Source organism: Palaemon carinicauda, chromosome 33 (assembly GCF_036898095.1).
Source record: "Palaemon carinicauda isolate YSFRI2023 chromosome 33, ASM3689809v2, whole genome shotgun sequence".
NCBI lineage: Eukaryota > Metazoa > Arthropoda > Malacostraca > Decapoda > Palaemonidae > Palaemon > Palaemon carinicauda.
Window position 1 is genome coordinate 7,013,810 of NC_090757.1, and position 18,561 is coordinate 7,032,370.

At 42.3% G+C, this 18,561-nt stretch overlaps 1 protein-coding gene across 2 annotated transcripts in view; it reads right to left on the reverse strand.

Annotated features, from left to right (window-relative positions):
* csul (protein arginine N-methyltransferase 5) overlaps nt 1-18,561 on the reverse strand; it is an 83,408-nt gene that overhangs the window by 30,644 nt on the left and 34,203 nt on the right. The window contains exons 4-6 of one of the 2 annotated variants that reach the window (XM_068356725.1): nt 10,169-10,281; nt 7,298-7,384; nt 94-295 (exon numbers count right to left, since the gene is read on the reverse strand). In XM_068356725.1, coding sequence (XP_068212826.1) covers nt 94-295; nt 7,298-7,384; nt 10,169-10,281 — 402 coding nt within the window. Of the gene's footprint in view, nt 1-93; nt 296-7,297; nt 7,385-10,168; nt 10,282-11,280; nt 11,505-18,561 lie in introns of both variants that reach the window. The other variant, XM_068356723.1, reaches the window with a different exon arrangement.

Genomic DNA, 18,561 nt, shown 5'->3' on the forward strand with positions numbered 1-18,561 from the left:
ACCTTTACCAATAAAATTACTTTATCAGAAGAAAACATAAGAACAAGATATCAAAGGGAAAATAATCATGACCAAAGTAAAATTTATACATACTCTTATAATATGATCCAAATACTGTTGATATAGTTTGTAATGCTGGTGTCTCAACGGACCGGAAATGATGAACTGTGCGTGTAACTTGAACAAACTTTTTATGAGTCGTTGATGAGCACATGATAAAACAGGGTATCCTTTCTTATTTGTTAACCATATAGAAGTTGGGAGAACAGCACATTTGATGGGCTCGCCCATCCATCTGTAACACAATTAATCGTGATAAGAATATTGTTAAAATCTATAAGATGTAAACACAAGTTCAGTAAAATGATATTTTAATTATAAAATAAATTTTTGAATATACTTACCCGGTGAATATATAATAGCTGCAACTCTGTTGCTCGAGACAAAAAAACAGTAAAAACTCGCCAGCGATCGCTATACAGGTTGCGGGTGTGCCCACCAGCGCCAACTGTCGGCCAGATACCACTCTCGATGTAAACAAAGACTCAATTTCTTCTCATCCCACTGCATCTCTATTGGGGAGGAAGGGAGGGTCGTTTAATTTATATATTCACCGGGTAAGTATATTCAAAAATTTATTTTATAATTAAAATATCATTTTAAATATTTAACTTAGCCGGTGAATATATAATAGCTGATTCACACCCAAGGAGGTGGGTAGAGACCAGTTAAATATGTTTTACATCGTACAAGCTAAGAGTTTTTATTTCATTTTGGAAGTTATCAATATAACAAAAACAAAATAAATAGGTACCTGGTAAGGAAGTCGACTTAGACGATTACTCTGCCTTGTAAGTACGTCTTCCTTACGGAGCCTCGCGATCCTCTTAGGATGCTGACAGACCCCTAGGAGCTGAAGTATCAAGGGCTGCAACCTATACAACAGGACCTCATCAAACCCCTAATCTGGGCGCTCTCAAGAAATGACTTTGACCACCCCGCCAAATCAACCAGGATGCGAAAGGCTTCTTAGTCTTCCGGACAACCCATAAAAACAACCTTAAAAACATTTCAAGAGACAGATTAAAAGGATATGGAATTAGGGAATTGTAGTGGTTGAGCCCTCACCCACTACTGCACTCGCTGCTACGAATGGTCCCAGTGTGTAGCAGTTCTCGTAAAGAGACTGGACATCTTTCAAGTAAAATGACGCGAACACTGACTTGCTTCTCCAATAGGTTGCGTCCATTATACTTTGCAGAGATCTATTTTGCTTAAAGGCCACGGAAGTTGCTACAGCTCTAACTTCGTGCGTCTTAACCTTAAGCAAAGATCGGTCTTCCTCACTCAGATGTGAATGAGCTTCTCGTATTAACAATCTGATAAAGTATGACAAAGCATTCTTTGACACAGGCAAGGATGGTTTCTTAACTGAACACCATAAAGCTTCAGATTGGCCTCGTAAAGGTTTAGTACGATCTAAATAGAACTTAAGAGCTCTAACAGGGCATAAGACTCTTTCTAGTTCATTGCCTACGATATCCGATAAGCTGGGAATATCGAAAGATTTAGGCCAAGGCCGAGAAGGTAGCTCATTTTTGGCTAGAAAACCAAGTTGCAGCGAACAAGTAGGCTAGCTTTTTCCGACGAAAATCAGATGTTCTTGCTGAAGGCATGAATCTCACTGACTCTTTTAGCCGAGGCTAAGCATACCAGGAAAAGAGTCTTAAGAGTGAGATCTTTCAGGGAGGCTGACTGTAAAGGCTCAAACCTGTCTGACATGAGGAATCTTAGTACCACGTCTAAATTCCACCCAGGAGTAGCCAAACGACGCTCCTTAGTGGTCTCAAAAGACTTAAGGAGGTCTTGCAGATCTTTATTGTTGGAAAGATCTAAGCCTCTATGCCGGAAGACCGATGCCAACATGCTTCTGTAGCCCTTGATAGTGGGAGCTGAAAGGGATTGTCCTTTTCTCAGGTATAAGAGAAAATCAGCTATTTGGGCTACAGAGGTACTGGTCGAGGATACAGAAACTGACTTGCACCAGTCTCGGAAGACTTCCCACTTCGATTGGTAGACTCTAATGGTAGACGCTCTCCTTGCTCTAGCAATCGCACTGGCTGCCTCCTTCGAAAAGCCTCTAGCTCTCGAGAGTCTTTCGATAGTCTGAAGGCAGTCAGACGAAGAGCGTGGAGGCTTTGGTGTACCTTCTTTACGTGTGGCTGACGTAGAAGGTCTACTCTTAGAGGAAGACTTCTGGGAACGTCTACTAACCATCGAAGTACCTCGGTGAACCATTCTCTCGCGGACCAGAGGGGAGCAACTAACGTCAACCTTGTCCCTTCGTGAGAGGCGAACTTCTGCAGTACCTTGTTGACAATCTTGAATGGTGGGAATGCGTAGAGATCCAGATGTGACCAATCTAGGAGGAAGGCATCTATATGTATTGCTGCTGGGTCCGGGACTGGAGAGCAATAGATTGGAAGCCTCTTGGTCAGCGAGGTTGCAAAGAGATCTATGGTTGGTTGACCCCAAGAGGCCCAAAGTCTCTTGCACACATCCTTGTGGAGGGTCCATTCGGTTGGAATTACTTGCCCTTTCCGACTGAGACAATCTGCTAGGACGTTCAAGTCGCCCTGGATGAACCTCGTTACTAGGGAGATGCCTCGACCTTTTGACCAGATGAGCAGGTCTCTTGCGATCTCGTACAACGTCAGTGAGTGGGTACCTCCTTGTTTGGAGATGTACGCCAAGGCCGTGGTGTTGTCCGAGTTTACTTCCACCACTTTGTCTCGAAGGAGATACTCGAAGCTTTTCAAGGCCAGATGAACTGCCAACAGCTCCTTGCAGTTGATATGCATGCTCCTCTGACTTGAGGTCCACAGACCTGAGCATTCCCGACCGTCCAGCGTCGCGCCCCAGCCCAAGTCCGATGCGTCCGAGAAGAGAACATGGTTGGGTATCTGAACAGCCAGGGGAAGACCCTCTCTTAGGTTGATATTGTCCTTCCACCAAGTCAGACAAGACTTTATCTTTCCGGAAATCGGGATCGAGACCGCCTCTAGCGTCTTGTCCTTTTTCCTGTGAAAAGCCAGATGGAATTGAAGAGGACGGAGGTGTAGTCTTCCTAGTGATACAAATTGCTCCAGGGATGACAGCGTCCCTACCAGACTCATCCACAGCCTGACTGAGCAGCGTTCTTTCTTCAGCATCTTCTGGATGGAGAGCAGGGCTTGATCTATTCTGGGGGCCGACGGAAAAGCCCGAAAAGCTTGACTGTGAATCTCCATCCCTAAATACAGAATAGTTTGGGATGGGACCAGCTGGGACTTTTCCAAATTGACTAGGAGTCCCAATTCCTTGGTCAGATCTAGAGTCCACTTGAGATCCTTCAGACAGCGACGACTGGAAGAGGCTCTGAGAAGCCAGTCGTCCAAATAAAGGGAGGCTCGGATGTCCGATAAGTGGAGGAGTTGGCCACATTCCTCATCAGCCTCGTAAATACGAGAGGAGCTGTGCTTAGGCCAAAGCACAGGGCCCGAAACTGGTAAACCACATCTTCGAAGACGAATCTCAGAAAAGGTTGGGAGTCTGAGTGAATGGGGATGTGGAAGTAGGCGTCCCTTAGGTCTAGCGAGACCATCCAGTCTTCCTTTCTGACCGCTGCTAAGACTGACTTTGTGGTCTTCATGGAAAACTTCGTCTTTGTGACAAAGACATTCAGAGCACTGACGTCTAGCACCGGTCTCCAACCTCCTGTCTTCTTTGATACTAGGAAGAGACGGTTGTAAAACCCCGGTGATTGAAGGTCCGAGACTTTGACCACCGCTCCCTTCTCTAGCAAAAGAGACACTTCCAGTTTCAGGGCTTGTCTCTTTTCTTCCTCTCTGTACCTGGGAGAGAGATCGATGAGGGACGTCGCTAGAGGGGGTTTGCGTACAAAAGCGATTTTGTACCCCTCTCTGAGTAACCTCACAGATTGTTGATCTGCGCCTCTCTTCTCCCAGGCTTGCCAGAAGTTCTTGAGTCTGGCTCCTACTGCTGTCTGAAGTTGCGGGCAGTCAGACTCTGCCCTTAGAGGACTTGGATCCTTTCCTCTTCCCTCGCTTCCCTTCGGCACGAGCACCTCCCCTGCTGGAGGCTCTGCCACGAAAGGGCGGAATAAAGCGAGACGCTGGAGTGTCTATCCTCGGTCTAGCAGACAATGTAGGCAAAGGGGGAGCTTTGCGAGCCGAGGACGCAACTAGATCGTGGGTGTCCTTCTGAACTAAAGACAAGGCAATTTCCTTTACCAAGACTTCAGGAAACAGGCACTTGGAAAGGGGAGCAAAGAGTAGCTCAGATCTTTGGCATGGCGTCACTCCAGCAGACAGGAAAGAACATAGAGACTCTCGCTTCTTCAGGACTCCGGACGTGAATGAGGCGGCAAGCTCGTTGGACCCATCACGGACGGCCTTGTCCATGCAGGACATAATGAGCAAGGAAACATCCTTATCTGCAGAAGAGATTTTCCTGCTCAGGGCTCCTAAGCACCAGTCTAGGAAGTTAAAGACTTCGAAAGCCCTAAATATACCTTTAAGAAGGTGGTCTAGGTCCGATGGTGACCAACAAATCTTCGAGCGTCTCATGGCAAGGCGGCGGGGAGAGTCTACAAGACTTGAGAAGTCGCCCTGGGCAGAGGCAGGAACTCCCAAGCCGAGAACTTCTCCCATGGCATACCAGACGCTCGATCTAGACGAGAGTTTAGATGGGGGAAAAGCAAATGCTGTCTTTCCTAAACTCTTCTTGGTCTCTAACCAATCTCCCAACAGCCGCAAAGCTCTCTTGGATGAGCGAGAGAGAACGAGTTTAGTAAAGGAAGGTGCGGTAGCAGGCACGCCTAATACAAACTCTGACGGCGGCGAACGAGGAGCCACAGAAACAAAGTGGTCCGGGAACAACTCCTTAAATACAGCCATGACTTTTCTAAAGTCCAATGATGGTTGAGTTGCCTTAGATTCGTCAAGTTCTGAAGGTTGATCCTCTTGTGGTTCAGCAACGTCCTCATCTGATAGTTCCTCATCAGATAACTGATGAGGAAACGGCAAAGGAGTGGGCAACGTTTGGCTCGCCGAGTCCGGTCGCACTGGTGCATGCGTGACGGAGCCGGACGCAGCGTCATGGAACTGCTGCACAGTCTGGGAACTGTCAACAACCATGGGTGCGCGAGGACGCACAGCGTCCACACGAGACTGTTTAGACCGTCTGGGTTGTGCAGTCAACACCATACCGGGTTGCGGAGGTTGACGCACCGCGTCAAAACAAGTCACCTCTGATGGTTGATGAACGTCCTGAACGTCAACAACCACCTCCGTGCGTCGCCTAACGTCAACGTGCGGCTGGCAACCCACACTGGGTCGCATCGGTGGAGGTACAACCCCAACTGGTAGACGCGAGAAAGCTACCTCAGCGTCAACAGGACGCACAACAGACCGCTTGGATGGTTGTTGGCCAGAAGGTTCAGCAGCAACCTTCTCCGCATTGAAGTCCTCCATCAAGGACGCAAGCTTGGACTGCATGTCCTGCAGCAACACCCATTTAGGGTCTACGGCAGCAGGTGCGGCAACAGACGGGGTGAGCGACTGAGGCGGCACCGCTTTGCCTCTCTTAGGCGGCGAGCAGTCATCAGATGACGGCAACGAGTCCAAACTGACCCAGTGGCTGCAACCGTGACGTTGGACTTGTCCTGAAGGGACCGACTTACGCTTCAAAGGTCGTGAGACCTTGGTCCAAGGTTTCTTACGAGAAACACCTTCGGACGACGAGGTAAAAATGGGCTCTCTCGTCTTACGTTGGTAGGGGCGATCTTGGGGAGATACGCCTGATACCATAGAGGGAACGTCTGTTCGCTGATCAAGGCCTCTCGAACCCATGAGTCGTACGACATTGCTTCTCCCCTGGGCTTGGGAGCTTGCAAGAGGTCCCGGACTAGGAGGACGACAGGCACGAACAGACGAACCCTCAAGCGCAACACTGTTCACAACACTTTGAGAAACACTAGGCACTTTAACACTTTCCGCCGCGGCACTTTGGCACTTTAGTTCCTTTACGTCCGCCATGAGTTGATTGCGGTCACTTGCAAGGGCCTCAACTCTCTCCCCCAAGGCATGGATAGCACGCATCATGTCTGCCATCGATGGTTCCTGAGTGCTAGGAGGGGGGTTAGGAACAACCACTACAGGGGAAGGATTAGGTTCAGGGGCATGTGGAGAGGAAAAATCTACCGACCTAGAAGAGCTTCTCCTTACCCTACCTCTCTCTAGTCTGCGTGTATACTTCTCAAATTCGATAAAATCGAATTCCGAAAGGCCCATGCATTCCTCACACCGATCTTCCAATTGACAGGTTTTACCCCGACAATTGGAACAAACAGTGTGAGGGTCGAGAGAAGCCTTTGGAAGACGCCTATGACAGTCCCTAGCATTACATTTTCTGAACTTGGGAACTTGTGAAAGGTCAGCCATTTTGAATTGGTCAAGGGAAAATTCCAAAAAACGATCTAAGTCATCAACAATTAATCCGATCCAAAAAAAGAGTTCAAGGATTTATTTGAAGAAAAACACCTGTACTGCGAAAGCTCAAACCAAATTAAAGTACTTCACCAAATATGATGGGAAAAACTCCAGGTTTCAACAGCGAGTAAAGTACGTCTTGTCGACACGTCGACAGAGAAGAAATTGAGTCTTTGTTTACATCGAGAGTGGTATCTGGCCGACAGTTGGCGCTGGTGGGCACACCCGCAACCTGTATAGCGATCGCTGGCGAGTTTTTACTGTTTTTTGTCTGCCGAGCAACAGAGTTGCAGCTATTATATATTCACCGGCTAAGTTAAATATTTAAAAATATACATTATTTTATCTAGAGGAATTGAAATCAACAAAAATATCGTCTCAATAAAATAGATTTCATTATTTGATAAAATCTTATGCACCCAAGATCTATTTGTTAAAATTAATATATATATGAAGTGCCATACTCAATTGCTATTACAAGTGCAGTAACAAATTCATCTATACCAGTAAAGTAAGGTTTAAGAATGAAATAAGCCATCTAAACATATAATTCATTCTTATAATCTTAATCTGGCAAGGATCTTTAAAAGATCTACACAAAAATGGATTATCTGAAGAGGCATTTAAATTACATCATAAGAATAAGATTTAATAAAACTTCAGTAATCTGCTAAGCTTAACAATCACATGTTAGGCTCAAAAGTGCCAACAATATTGATAAAGAAATACACCATAGTTTAGCTTACCTGTCAATCACATTCTGATCTGGTAGATTAGGAGATATTTCTAGGGCAAGACAAATTTTTCTTTCTATATCACAAATGCTGTGAAATCTGAAAGAGTATTTTACGACATTAGTCATTGCATGACAATGCCAACCAATTCAATATCCTTATAGGTATATTAAATGCTTGTAAATAGCCACACATACCTACTGTTAACACAAAGAAAAGAATTCAAGGCTAAACAAATCAGTAATGATCAAATTACAATTTTAAAAGACTTGCCTTTTCACTTTTTAGATTTCAAAAACAAAGAAACAGAAAATACACACTGGACTGAAAATTTTTCAAAATTTATCTTTACTAAAGTTGAAAAAACCTTCCTTTCCACAAAAAAAAAAAAAAAAAAAAAAAAAAAAAAAAAAAAAAAAAAAAAATGAGAGGTCAGTTGTAGCAATTATCCAAGCTTTGAAAGTTCATATAAGATAGGATGAATCCCTGAACCAGGGTTGCCATTCGTACGATAATTATCATACATGTACGATTATTTTGGGTCCGGTACGATGTACGATACATACCTTAAGTATCGTACGCTTTTGTACTATAATTTCGAGGTTTCAGAAGAGAAAAAAAAACATAATTTTACATTTTTTTCACAAGCATTTATCAAATTAATTCTTCAAAATTATTAGATTTATCCATGGTTTTTTTCTGGTTGTTTTCCTGTTAATGAGGGTAGCCTACTATTCCTGTGGGCCCGTAGGTGGGAGGAATAAGTCAAGAGATTAACTCTATGGAAGAGAAATGTTATGCATTACCTTAGCATAGGATTGGCAAAGCTTTTAATCAATGGAAAATGTATTTTATCAAACAAAATGGGACACGAAAACACTATAATAAAAGATCTTGTTATAGAAATACTTTTACTATCTACATGGAATTTTCTCTTTGAATAAGAATCAGAGTTACTATGTGTTATCTGTATGAATATCTTCAACAATTTATACGTTTCTGTTGGCTAGAAATTTAATTTCATTTTAAACAATTGATGTATATATTCGAGCAATGGAGAGCTCCGAATTGTTATTTCAATGATACCAGTTGTCAGGGAGAGTTATGTCTGTAAAATTAATTTCCAATTGTCTTTAATATCCATTCGATTGCAGTCTTTTACTATTTTTGATTAGGTTTTGCAGAAACGTCAGTGCATTTTCTTCAGTCAGACAAAGTAGTTATTACAATACTGCACTACACGTAAAAGTTTCGTTGTTATCTAAAGAATTATTATTTTTATTTGTAGAACGACAGTACGTGATAAAAACCAAATGAACTTAAGGATACGGAGTTAAAAACAGTTCACTATTATACAAAAATATTTTGTAACAGATGCTTGATATATATATATATATATATATATATATATATATATATATATATATATATATATATATATATATATATGTATAGTGTGTGTGTGTGTTTAATAAAATACCTTGAAATAAGTAATTTATGTAACTTCTTAATGTAATGTGTTAAAAGTGTGTACGATAATTTTGGGTGAAAAACGATAATTTTAGCGCTCATGTACGATAATCCAGTGGAAATAATCTGGCAACCCTGCCCTGAACTTGGACTACATGCCCTAATAGAAGATATTCAACTTCATAATATGACTGAAATAAAGAAACCCTGAATGAAGGTAGAGCAGGATAAAAAGTAGGCACATCTATCTCAAGTAAAGCCTACTGTGGGCCACGGGAGGTGACTCATGACAACACCATTAAACAGGCCAGAAAAAACAGCCCATGGCTGGTTTCACTTTGCTTCATTCTTACAAACAACTCTCCAATAAATTATATTGATAACTCTTTATTCAAAACTTTGTCCAATCCTTTATTTAACATGGCTAAAATCTGAATGACCTGTTTCTTTTTTTATCAAGAAATCATCACAAGTAAAATTAGACAACTGAATAACCTAACATTAGGTGAATCGTACCATTATAAAAACAACAGTTATATTAAAATTTTCCCGAGTATTTTAGATATCTATAAATGTGAAGCATTCAAAGATATATACATTCACATACTCAATTATTATCCACTGCATCACCACTATCAATGTGTAGCATAGAAGGCCCCATTGAGAAAGTTTATAATACTGTCACCTGCACTTGGACTCTGATAATTGCTGGTTTAGTAATAACTACAGCCCAAATCATTTTTTATCAAGCTACATGAGAAAATTATTAATGGAATATGGATATACCATCCATCAATTATAATGAAGCAGTGAGTAACACAAAGTACTGTATTGCATCATTGTTACTAAGAAGCAGAAATAAAAAAAAATCTCTATTCCTGAGGGGCATATAGTACTCTAAAAATGTCTACATCATTAAAAAGACAATGTGTTTCGACTTCAGCAAAAACCTAGATATTACTAACTTTTAAACATCAAATAACAAAAACCTGTGGGATTTAATTGTATGGTTTCCAGTAATTTCTGCTAATGAAAAGCTGCAGTTACCTTTGTAAGTCATTATAACAACTTTGGTAAGGATACCAAAAATTAAGATTCTATAAAGATGGTTATGACCATCATCTACCATTTCATATGTAAACAAAATTAACTATTCTTTATGTCTTCAGTTCTTTTTATCCCTAAATCTTATCACTTCCTGGATATTTTCAGGTCTCCTGCTGGATTGTATATAGCTACTTTCATATCTACAAAGTCTGTGACTTGAATAAAGAGTAGGTGGTATTTGCGATATGTTATTTAGCAGTGGAAATGGAAAACGAAAATAAAGTCTTAATTCAAAAGGGACAAATCCTTCTTATACACATACTGCCTTGGTAAATAAAATTATGAAGAGACTATGAGCAGGCTTACTTATTCCACCAATTCCATGTATCAATGGCAAACCCATCTTCACTTTCCTCTTTGTCTGAACGGTACTGAGATGCAACTTCTTCCGGTGCTTGAAGAGGTACTCTAACCCAAATCTGAGGATAAACAAAATCCCAATTACAAATAGAAATATTCATTAAAGAATCTCGGAAAACAAGAATTCTGTAAAACCAGATACTTTCTATAAGATTGTCAAGGTTGTCTTCACTATGACATACATAGCGTTAAATAGTTACTGTAGTTTAAGTGTACTATACTTTTGTTTCATGCAACGTTTCAAAGAGACACAAGTATTAGCCTATTTTCCAAGAGTAAAATCATACGCTACATCACTTATCAGAATATGTGGCTATGGTTTACCCATCAAAGCAATCTAATAATAGAAGTTTTTCAAAATATTTGGCAATGGTTTACTCGTCAAAGTACAGTACTTTATTAATAGCAATTTTTTTCATATAAAATAGATATACAGTAGAGTATAAACAATTGAAAGCACAAAATATATCAAAGAAATAATCAGGGAAAAAAAAAAGTTAATATGGATACACAAGCCAGTAACATCTATAAACCGGCAAAAATTGGCAGCATTAATTTTCAATCACACATCTATTTGCATGAGTTTCATTTATAATTCTGAATAAATTTCTGTATATGGTATTTGCAATGCTGTTAACCCTTACCGATAATTTATGATATTCGTTTGTTACCTGGTAAGTTACAAAAAAAAAAAAAAAAACACACACACACACAGAGAGAGAGAGAGAGAGAGAGAGAGAGAGAGAGAGAGAGAGAGAGAGAGAGAGAGAGAGAGAGAGAGAGAGAGAGAGAGAGAGAGAGAGAGAGAGAGAGAGAGAGAGAGAGAGAGAGAGAGAGAGAGAGAGAGCGCTAGCTTTTTAAAAATGTCCCACACCTCTTCCTCAGATTCTGGAGTTTGCAATATATCTTATCTGCATAAAAAACTACCTGGTACCTGTGGACCACCATCTGCACTGTGGCTTCATCCATCATTAATAATAAAGAAAAGAGCTCAGTGTTGATGGACACCAACGTCTTTGCCAAGTACAAATAACCATGCAGCAGTTGCAATTACATACCTGATAGCATACTCCTTGTATGGTTCTGTTGTGAATCAACCTAGCAATGTTTGCACATCGATCGGTTGATAGAGAAAAAGTGATGGCTGGGAGACCAAGATGTGCAGCAAATATTAACTCCTGATTAATAATTTCTTCACTATTAAGACGAAGACTTTGGTTAGAAGCTTCTAAATTCAAAATGTGAACCTGACTAAGACGTCCTACTATTAGGCTATTCCACTCTGCAAAAGGAAAGAATAAGAAAAATAATTAAATTTTATTTTTTGGTAAATATGATATTTTAATTATAAAATAAATTTTTGAATATACTTACCCGGAGAATATATAATAGCTGCAACTCTGTTGCTCGACAGACACATACATAAAAAACTCGCGAGCGATCGCTATGCAGGTTGCGGGTGTGCCCACCAGCGCCAACTGTCGGCCAGATACCACTCTCGAATGTAAACAAAACCTTCAATTTCTTCTCATCCCACTGCGTCTCTATTGGGGAGGAAGGGAGGGTCATTTAATTTATATATTCACCGGGTAAGTATATTCAAAAATTTATTTTATAATTAAAATATCATTTTTAAAGATTTAACTTAGCCGGTGAATATATAATAGCTGATTCACACCCAAGGAGGTGGGTAGAGACCAGAGTTAATTATGTTTACAGCGTATAAGCTAAGAGTTTTTTCATTTTGCAGTTATCAATATAACAAAACCAAAATAAATAGGTACCTGGTGAGGAAGTTGACTTAGACGATTACTCTGCCTTGTAAGTCTGTCTTCCTCACGGAGCCCAGCGATCCTCTTAGGATGCTGAGACTCCCAGGAGCTGAAGTATCAAGGGCTGCAACCCATACAACAGGACCTCATCAAACCCCTAATCTGGGCGCTCTCAAGAAATGACTTTGACCACCCGCCAAATCAATCAGGATTCCGAACAACCCATAAAACAATATTAAAAACATTTCAAGAGACAGATTAAAAGGATATTGGAATTAGGGAAGTGTAGTGGTAGAACCCTCACCCACTACTGCACTCGCTGCTACGAATGGACCCAGTGTGTAGCAGTCCTCGTAAAGAGTCTGGACATCTTTTAAGTAAAATGACGTGAACACTGACTTGTTTCTCCAAGAAGTCGCGTCCATAATACTTTGCAGAGATTTATTTTGCTTGAAGGCCACGGAGGTTGCTATATCTCTAACTTCGTGTGTCTTAACCTTAAGCAAACATCGGTCTTTCTCATTCAAGTGAGAATGAGCTTCTCGTATTAAAAAAATCTCATAAAATATGACAAAGAATTCTTTGACATAGGCAATGAAGGTTTCTTAACTGAGCACCATAATGCCTCAGATAATGCCTCAGATTTCCCTCGTAATGACTTGGTACGAGCTAAATCGAACTTAAGAGCTCTAACAGGACATAATACTCTTTCCAGTTCGTTGCCTACGATCTCTGATAAGCAAGGAATATCAAAAGATTTAGGCCAAGGACGAGAAGGCAGTTCATTTTTGGCCAGGAAACCAAGTTGAAGTGAATAAGTGGCTTTTTTCTGTAGAAAAGCCGATGTTCTTACTGAAGGCATGAAGTTCACTGACCCTTTTAGCCGAAGCCAAGCACACTAGGAAAAGTGTCTTGAGGGTGAGATCCTTCAGGGAGGCTGAATGTAATGGCTCAAACCTGTCTGACATGAGGAACCTTAGGACCACGTCTAAGTTCCATCCAGGAGTTGCCAAACGACGTTCCTTAGAGGTCTCGAAAGACTTAAGGAGATCTTGGAGATCTTTATTGTTGGAAAGATCTAAGCCTCTATGTCGAAAGACCAAAGCCAACATGCTCCTGTAGCCCTTAATCGTGGGAGCTGAAAGGGAGCGAACCTTTCTCAGATGTAAAAGAAAATCTGCGATTTGGGCTACAGAGGTACTGGACGAGGACACAGATGCTGACTTGCACCAGTCTCGAAAGACTTCCCACTTCGACTGGTATACTCTAATGGTAGTAGCTCTCCTAGCTCTTGCAATCGCACTGACTGCCTCCTTCGAAAAACCTCTGGCTCTTGAGAGTCTTTCGATAGTGTGAAGGAAGTCAGACGAAGAGCGGGGAGGCTTTGATGGACATTCTTTACGTGGGGCTGACGTAACAGATCTACCCTTAGAGGAAGACTTCTTGGAAAGTCTACCAGCCATTGAAGTACCTCGGTGAACCACTCTCTCGCGGGCCAGAGGGTAGCAACCAACGTCAACCTTGTCCCTCCGTGAGAGGCGAACTTCTGCAGTACCTTGTTGACTATCTTGAATGGTGGGAATGCATATAAGTCCATAAAAGACCAATCCAGTAGAAACGCGTCTATGTAGATTGCTTCTGTATCTAGGACTGGAGAGCAAAAGATTGGTAACCTTTTGGTCAACGAGGAGGCAAAGAGGTCTATGGTTGGTTGACCCCAAGAAGCCCAAAGACTCTTGCCCACGTCCTTGTGGAGGGTCCATTCCGTGGGTATCACCTGACCCCTCCGACTGAGACAGTCTGCCAAGACGTTCAAGTCCCCCTGGATGAATCTAGTCAACAGGGAGATGCCTCGAATTCTAGACCATAAGAGAAGGTCCCTTGCGATCTCGAGCAGCGTGAAGGAGTGTGTGCCTCCTTGCTTGGAGATGTACGCCAAAGTTGTGGTGTTGTCTGAGTTGACCTCTACCACTTAGTTTCGAAGACGCTTCCTAATATCATCAAGGCCAAGTGGACTGCTAATAACTCCTTGCCGTTGATGTGTATGCTCTTCTGACTTGAGGTCCACAGACCAGCGCATTCCCGACCGTCCAGGGTCGCACCCAACGCAAACCCGACGCGTCTGAGGACAACACGTGGTTTGGGTTCTTGACTGCTAGGGATAGTCCCTCTCTCAGACTGATATTGCTGTCCCACCATTTCAGGCATGCCTTTATTGGTTCGGAGACTGGGAATGATACCGTCTCTAATGTCTTGTCCTAGTTCCAGTGAGAGGCTAGATGGAACCGGAGAGGCAGAAGGGGTAGTCTCCCTAGTGAGACAAACTGCTCCAGGGATGAGAGAGTCCCTACGAGACTGTTCCAACTCCTGACTGAATAAACGTTTTCTTTTCAGCATTAGTTGGACTTCGAGCAGGGCTTGACTGCGAATCTCCATCCCCAAAAAAAGAATAATCTGGGATGGGATCAGTTGGGACTTTTAGGTTGACCACAAGTCCCAACTCCCCGGCCAGACTCAACGTCCAATGTAGATCCTGCAGACAGTGAAGGCTGGACGATGCTCTGAGAAGCCAGTCGTCCAAGTACAGGGAGGCTCGGATCCCCGATAGCTCGAAACTGGTACCCCACATTCTTGTAAACAAACCTCAGAAACGGTTGGGAATCCGGGTGTATAGGAATGTGGAAGTATGCCTCCTGAAGGTCGACAGAGACCATCCAGTCGCCTTCCATAAATGCTGTCAAGACAGCCTGGAAGACTTCATCGTGAAGTTTGTCTTGACAATGAACACATTGAGCGCACTTGCCTCTTACGTACTCCTGCAGTGAACATGGCTGCCAAATCATGGAGCCATCCCTGAGGGACTTGTTCCTGCAGAGAATGTGGCTGTCAGATCATTGGAGCCATCCCTGAAAGCCTTGTTTATGCATGACATAATTGTACAGCAAAACTTCAAAGGCTCGAAAACAGCTGTGAAGTTGACCTGTAAAATCTTGGAGCGTCTCATGGCCAGGCGCCAGGGAGAGTCTATGAGGTTTGAGAAGTCTATCTGGACAGAGGCAGGAACTCCCAAGCCGAGAACTTCTCTCGTGTCATATCAGACTCTCGCTCTACAAGTCAGTTTAAAAGAAGGGAAAGCAAAGGCTGTATCCCCCAAACTCCTCCTGGTGATAAACCAGTCGCCTAGCAAACGTAAAGCTCTCTAGGAGAGCGAGAGAGCACTAGCTTATAAAACAACGGCTTCGAAGTAGCTAGGCCTAGTGTAAGCTCTGACGTTTAGGCGAACGAGGAGCAGCAGTTACAAAAAGATCTGGACAAAGATCCTTAAAAATCAGCATGATTTATTTAAAGTCCATAGAGGGCTAAGCAGCTTTAGGCTCCTCTCCGTCTGACAGAGTCCTCAAGGGAATATCAGTAGGAGGGGGAACAGCAACTTCCTCATCTGAAGGAACCTTGTCCGATAATAGCCGAGTCTCAAGCAAGGGAGAGACCTACCGTGGTGGCAATGCTTTACAAGCAGAGTCCACACGCACTGGTGCATTAGTAGCGGACCAGGACGCAACGTCATGTAACTGCTTGACAGTCTGTGAACTGTCAACAACAACAAGTGCGAGAGACCAGGACGCAACGTCATGTAACTGTTTGACAGTCTGTGAACTGTCAACAACAACAGGTGCGTGAGGACGCACAGCGTCCACTCGAGACTGCTTTGACCGCCTAGACTGAGCAGTCAAAACATCTCTAGAATGCGGAGGTTGACGCTCAGCGTCAAAACAAGTCAACTCTGATTGTTAGTGAACGTCCTGAACGTCAACAGGAGCATCAGCAAGTGGCCTAACGTCCAAATGTGGCTGAAAATCCACACGAGACCGCATCGAGTGTGGTTCTAAACAACCTGACTGATGTGACTTAGCTACGCCAACGTCAACAGGACGCACAAAGGAACGTTAGGGTGGCTGAAAGCCAGGATCTCGATGAGATAAACGGCTAGGCTCAACGGACTTATAGGCAGAATAGTCTTCCATAAGGGAGGCAAGCTTATACTGCATGTCTTGCCGTACAACCCATTTAGGATCAACGGAAATGGTTGCGGTAAGAGACGAGGGTAACGTCTGTGACCGCAAAACCTTGCCAACAAAAACTCTCGGAGTCTGTGTTACGCTTTTGATAGGCGGCGAGCAGTCTTCCGATGACTGCATAGGGTCAGAGCTGTCCTAATGGCTACAACCAGGACACTGGACCTGTCCTGAAAGGACTGACTTTTGCTTAAGGGCCTCGAAACCTTGTTTCAGGTTTCTTATGAGAAAAGCCTTCGGATGACGAGGAGAAAAAAACGTCTCTCTCGCCTTATGGTAGGGGTGATCTTGGTAAGATACACCCGATACCATAGAGGGAACGTCTGTTCGCTGATCAAGGCCTCTCGAACACATAAGTCGTACGACATTACTTCTCCCCTGGGCTTGGGAGCTTGCAAGAGGTCCCGGACTAGGCGAACGACAGGCACGAACAGACGAACCCTCGGTCGCAACACTGATAACACTTTGCGTAATATCACTTTATCACTACGATTTTCTGTTTTGCACTTATTTCACTGAAATCGAAACTTTTACTGATTTCTACCTGAAGCACGCAATTCTACCCTCATCAAAAGGTAGTAATTGCGAAATCAGTCGTATAATGCAAGCACATTAATACCAGCAAACAACAGTAAACATATTTTAAGATGAAATATTCAGTGGCTGGGGAAGAGACTAAACACTAGTTCATTCAAAACTACGTTTTCAATCTCTCACCGTACATTGCCTGGGGACGAGAATAAAAAACTAAAAACGTTTTATCCTTTCTCCCCGTACAGAGACTAGGGACGAGAGTAACTCGAGAACAACGTTACCCGCTTGAACGGAACGTTTTCTCTCCTCTCTCTCCCTCCGTCTCTATCTCTCTCTCTCTCTCTTGATTTCGCACCTAAGAGAAGAGCCCACTTACGTTTCGTCAAAAAAACATGTTATTTGACCAAAGGAAAAAACTCAAAGGTTTTTCAATTAAAAAATTCCTTTAAAATAGAATTTAAAACATTCAAGCTTTGAAAGAAGAATGAACAAAACGTCAGAATCGATTTACTCTTTCTGCAAAGTGAAACCGTGATACTCTCTCTCTCTATCGTAACGATAGAGCGCAAACTGCGTAGCATAAATAAACTAAACGTTAGTTCATCTTTGAAACAGTACGAAGACTATTCAAAGAAAATCTTTCATAAAATATCTATTAAAAAATATTCATTTAAAAAGTTTTAAATCATTAGCTCTTTAAAAGCTATTTACGATTGAAAGGGCTCAACGTTGTTTAACTTCGGTTTCCAAGTTAGGACCGCCTACTCTCAGGAAAGGTCGCATATAAACAAATCATTAAAATTTATTTTTATGTTTATTATAAATGGAAAGTTAATCGAAGAGGCCTAATAAAGGCGGTGAGATATAAAATATATAGAGGAAAATCTATAATTAATTTATAACGTGATAAGATAATTGCTAAAAGCCTAAACACACTCCCGTCTAAGGGAAGGGTCGGCCATTTAAAAGTCAAAGAAAGTCCATACTCTCTTTGTCATCAAAAATTAAATCTTCCAAAAACGAGTTCAAGGATTTATTTGAAGAAAAACACCTGTACTGCGAAAGCTCAAACCAAATTAAAGTACTTCACCAAATATGATGGGAAAAACTCCAGGTTCAACAGCGAGTAAAAGTACGTCTTGTCGACACGTCGACAGAGAAGAAATTGAAGGTTTTGTTTACATCCGAGAGTGGTATCTGGCCGACAGTTGGCGCTGGTGGGCACACCCGCAACCTGCATAGCGATCGCTCGCGAGTTTTTTATGTATGTGTCTGTCGAGCAACAGAGTTGCAGCTATTATATATTCACCGGCAAAGTTAAATATTTAAAAATTTAGTCACACGATTAAGAGTAAGATATTTAGATCATAATACACATCTATAAACAGTGGCAAGCATTGTCATCTTTGTTTTAAAGCCTTTATCCATCTCTATAGGGATCACTGCTCGTATAACCCTTCTCCATTCTCATCTATCATGGACATCCCGATCTCTTAATCCTTTTTCTCTGAGTCATTCACTACTTTAATTTTTCATCTGAACTTTGACCTTCCCCTCCTCCTCTCCCCCAATGCACCTCCATATCCATGGCCCTTTGGCACACATGATCTTCTCTCCGTAGACATGCCAAAATCACCGTAGTCTTCATTAATGAATCGTGTTCAACACTTCTACTTCTACATTATCCCGTTTTCAATTTCTGATTCCATGCCTCCATTATCCATCACATATGACTCAAGGAACTTGCGCATGTTAACCTGCTTAATGTTATTCACACCACCCATTTTAACAACAGGGTTCTCCTCCCATCCACAGATATTTTGTCTTGGCCCTAATTATCCTTAACCCTCAATCTTCAAGAGCTTGTTTCCTTTCCACCTCTTCTCTAGTCAGGTCCACCAAAGCACCATCATCATACTGCAGGGGACTTATTCTCTGACACATGCTGTAATAACATCCA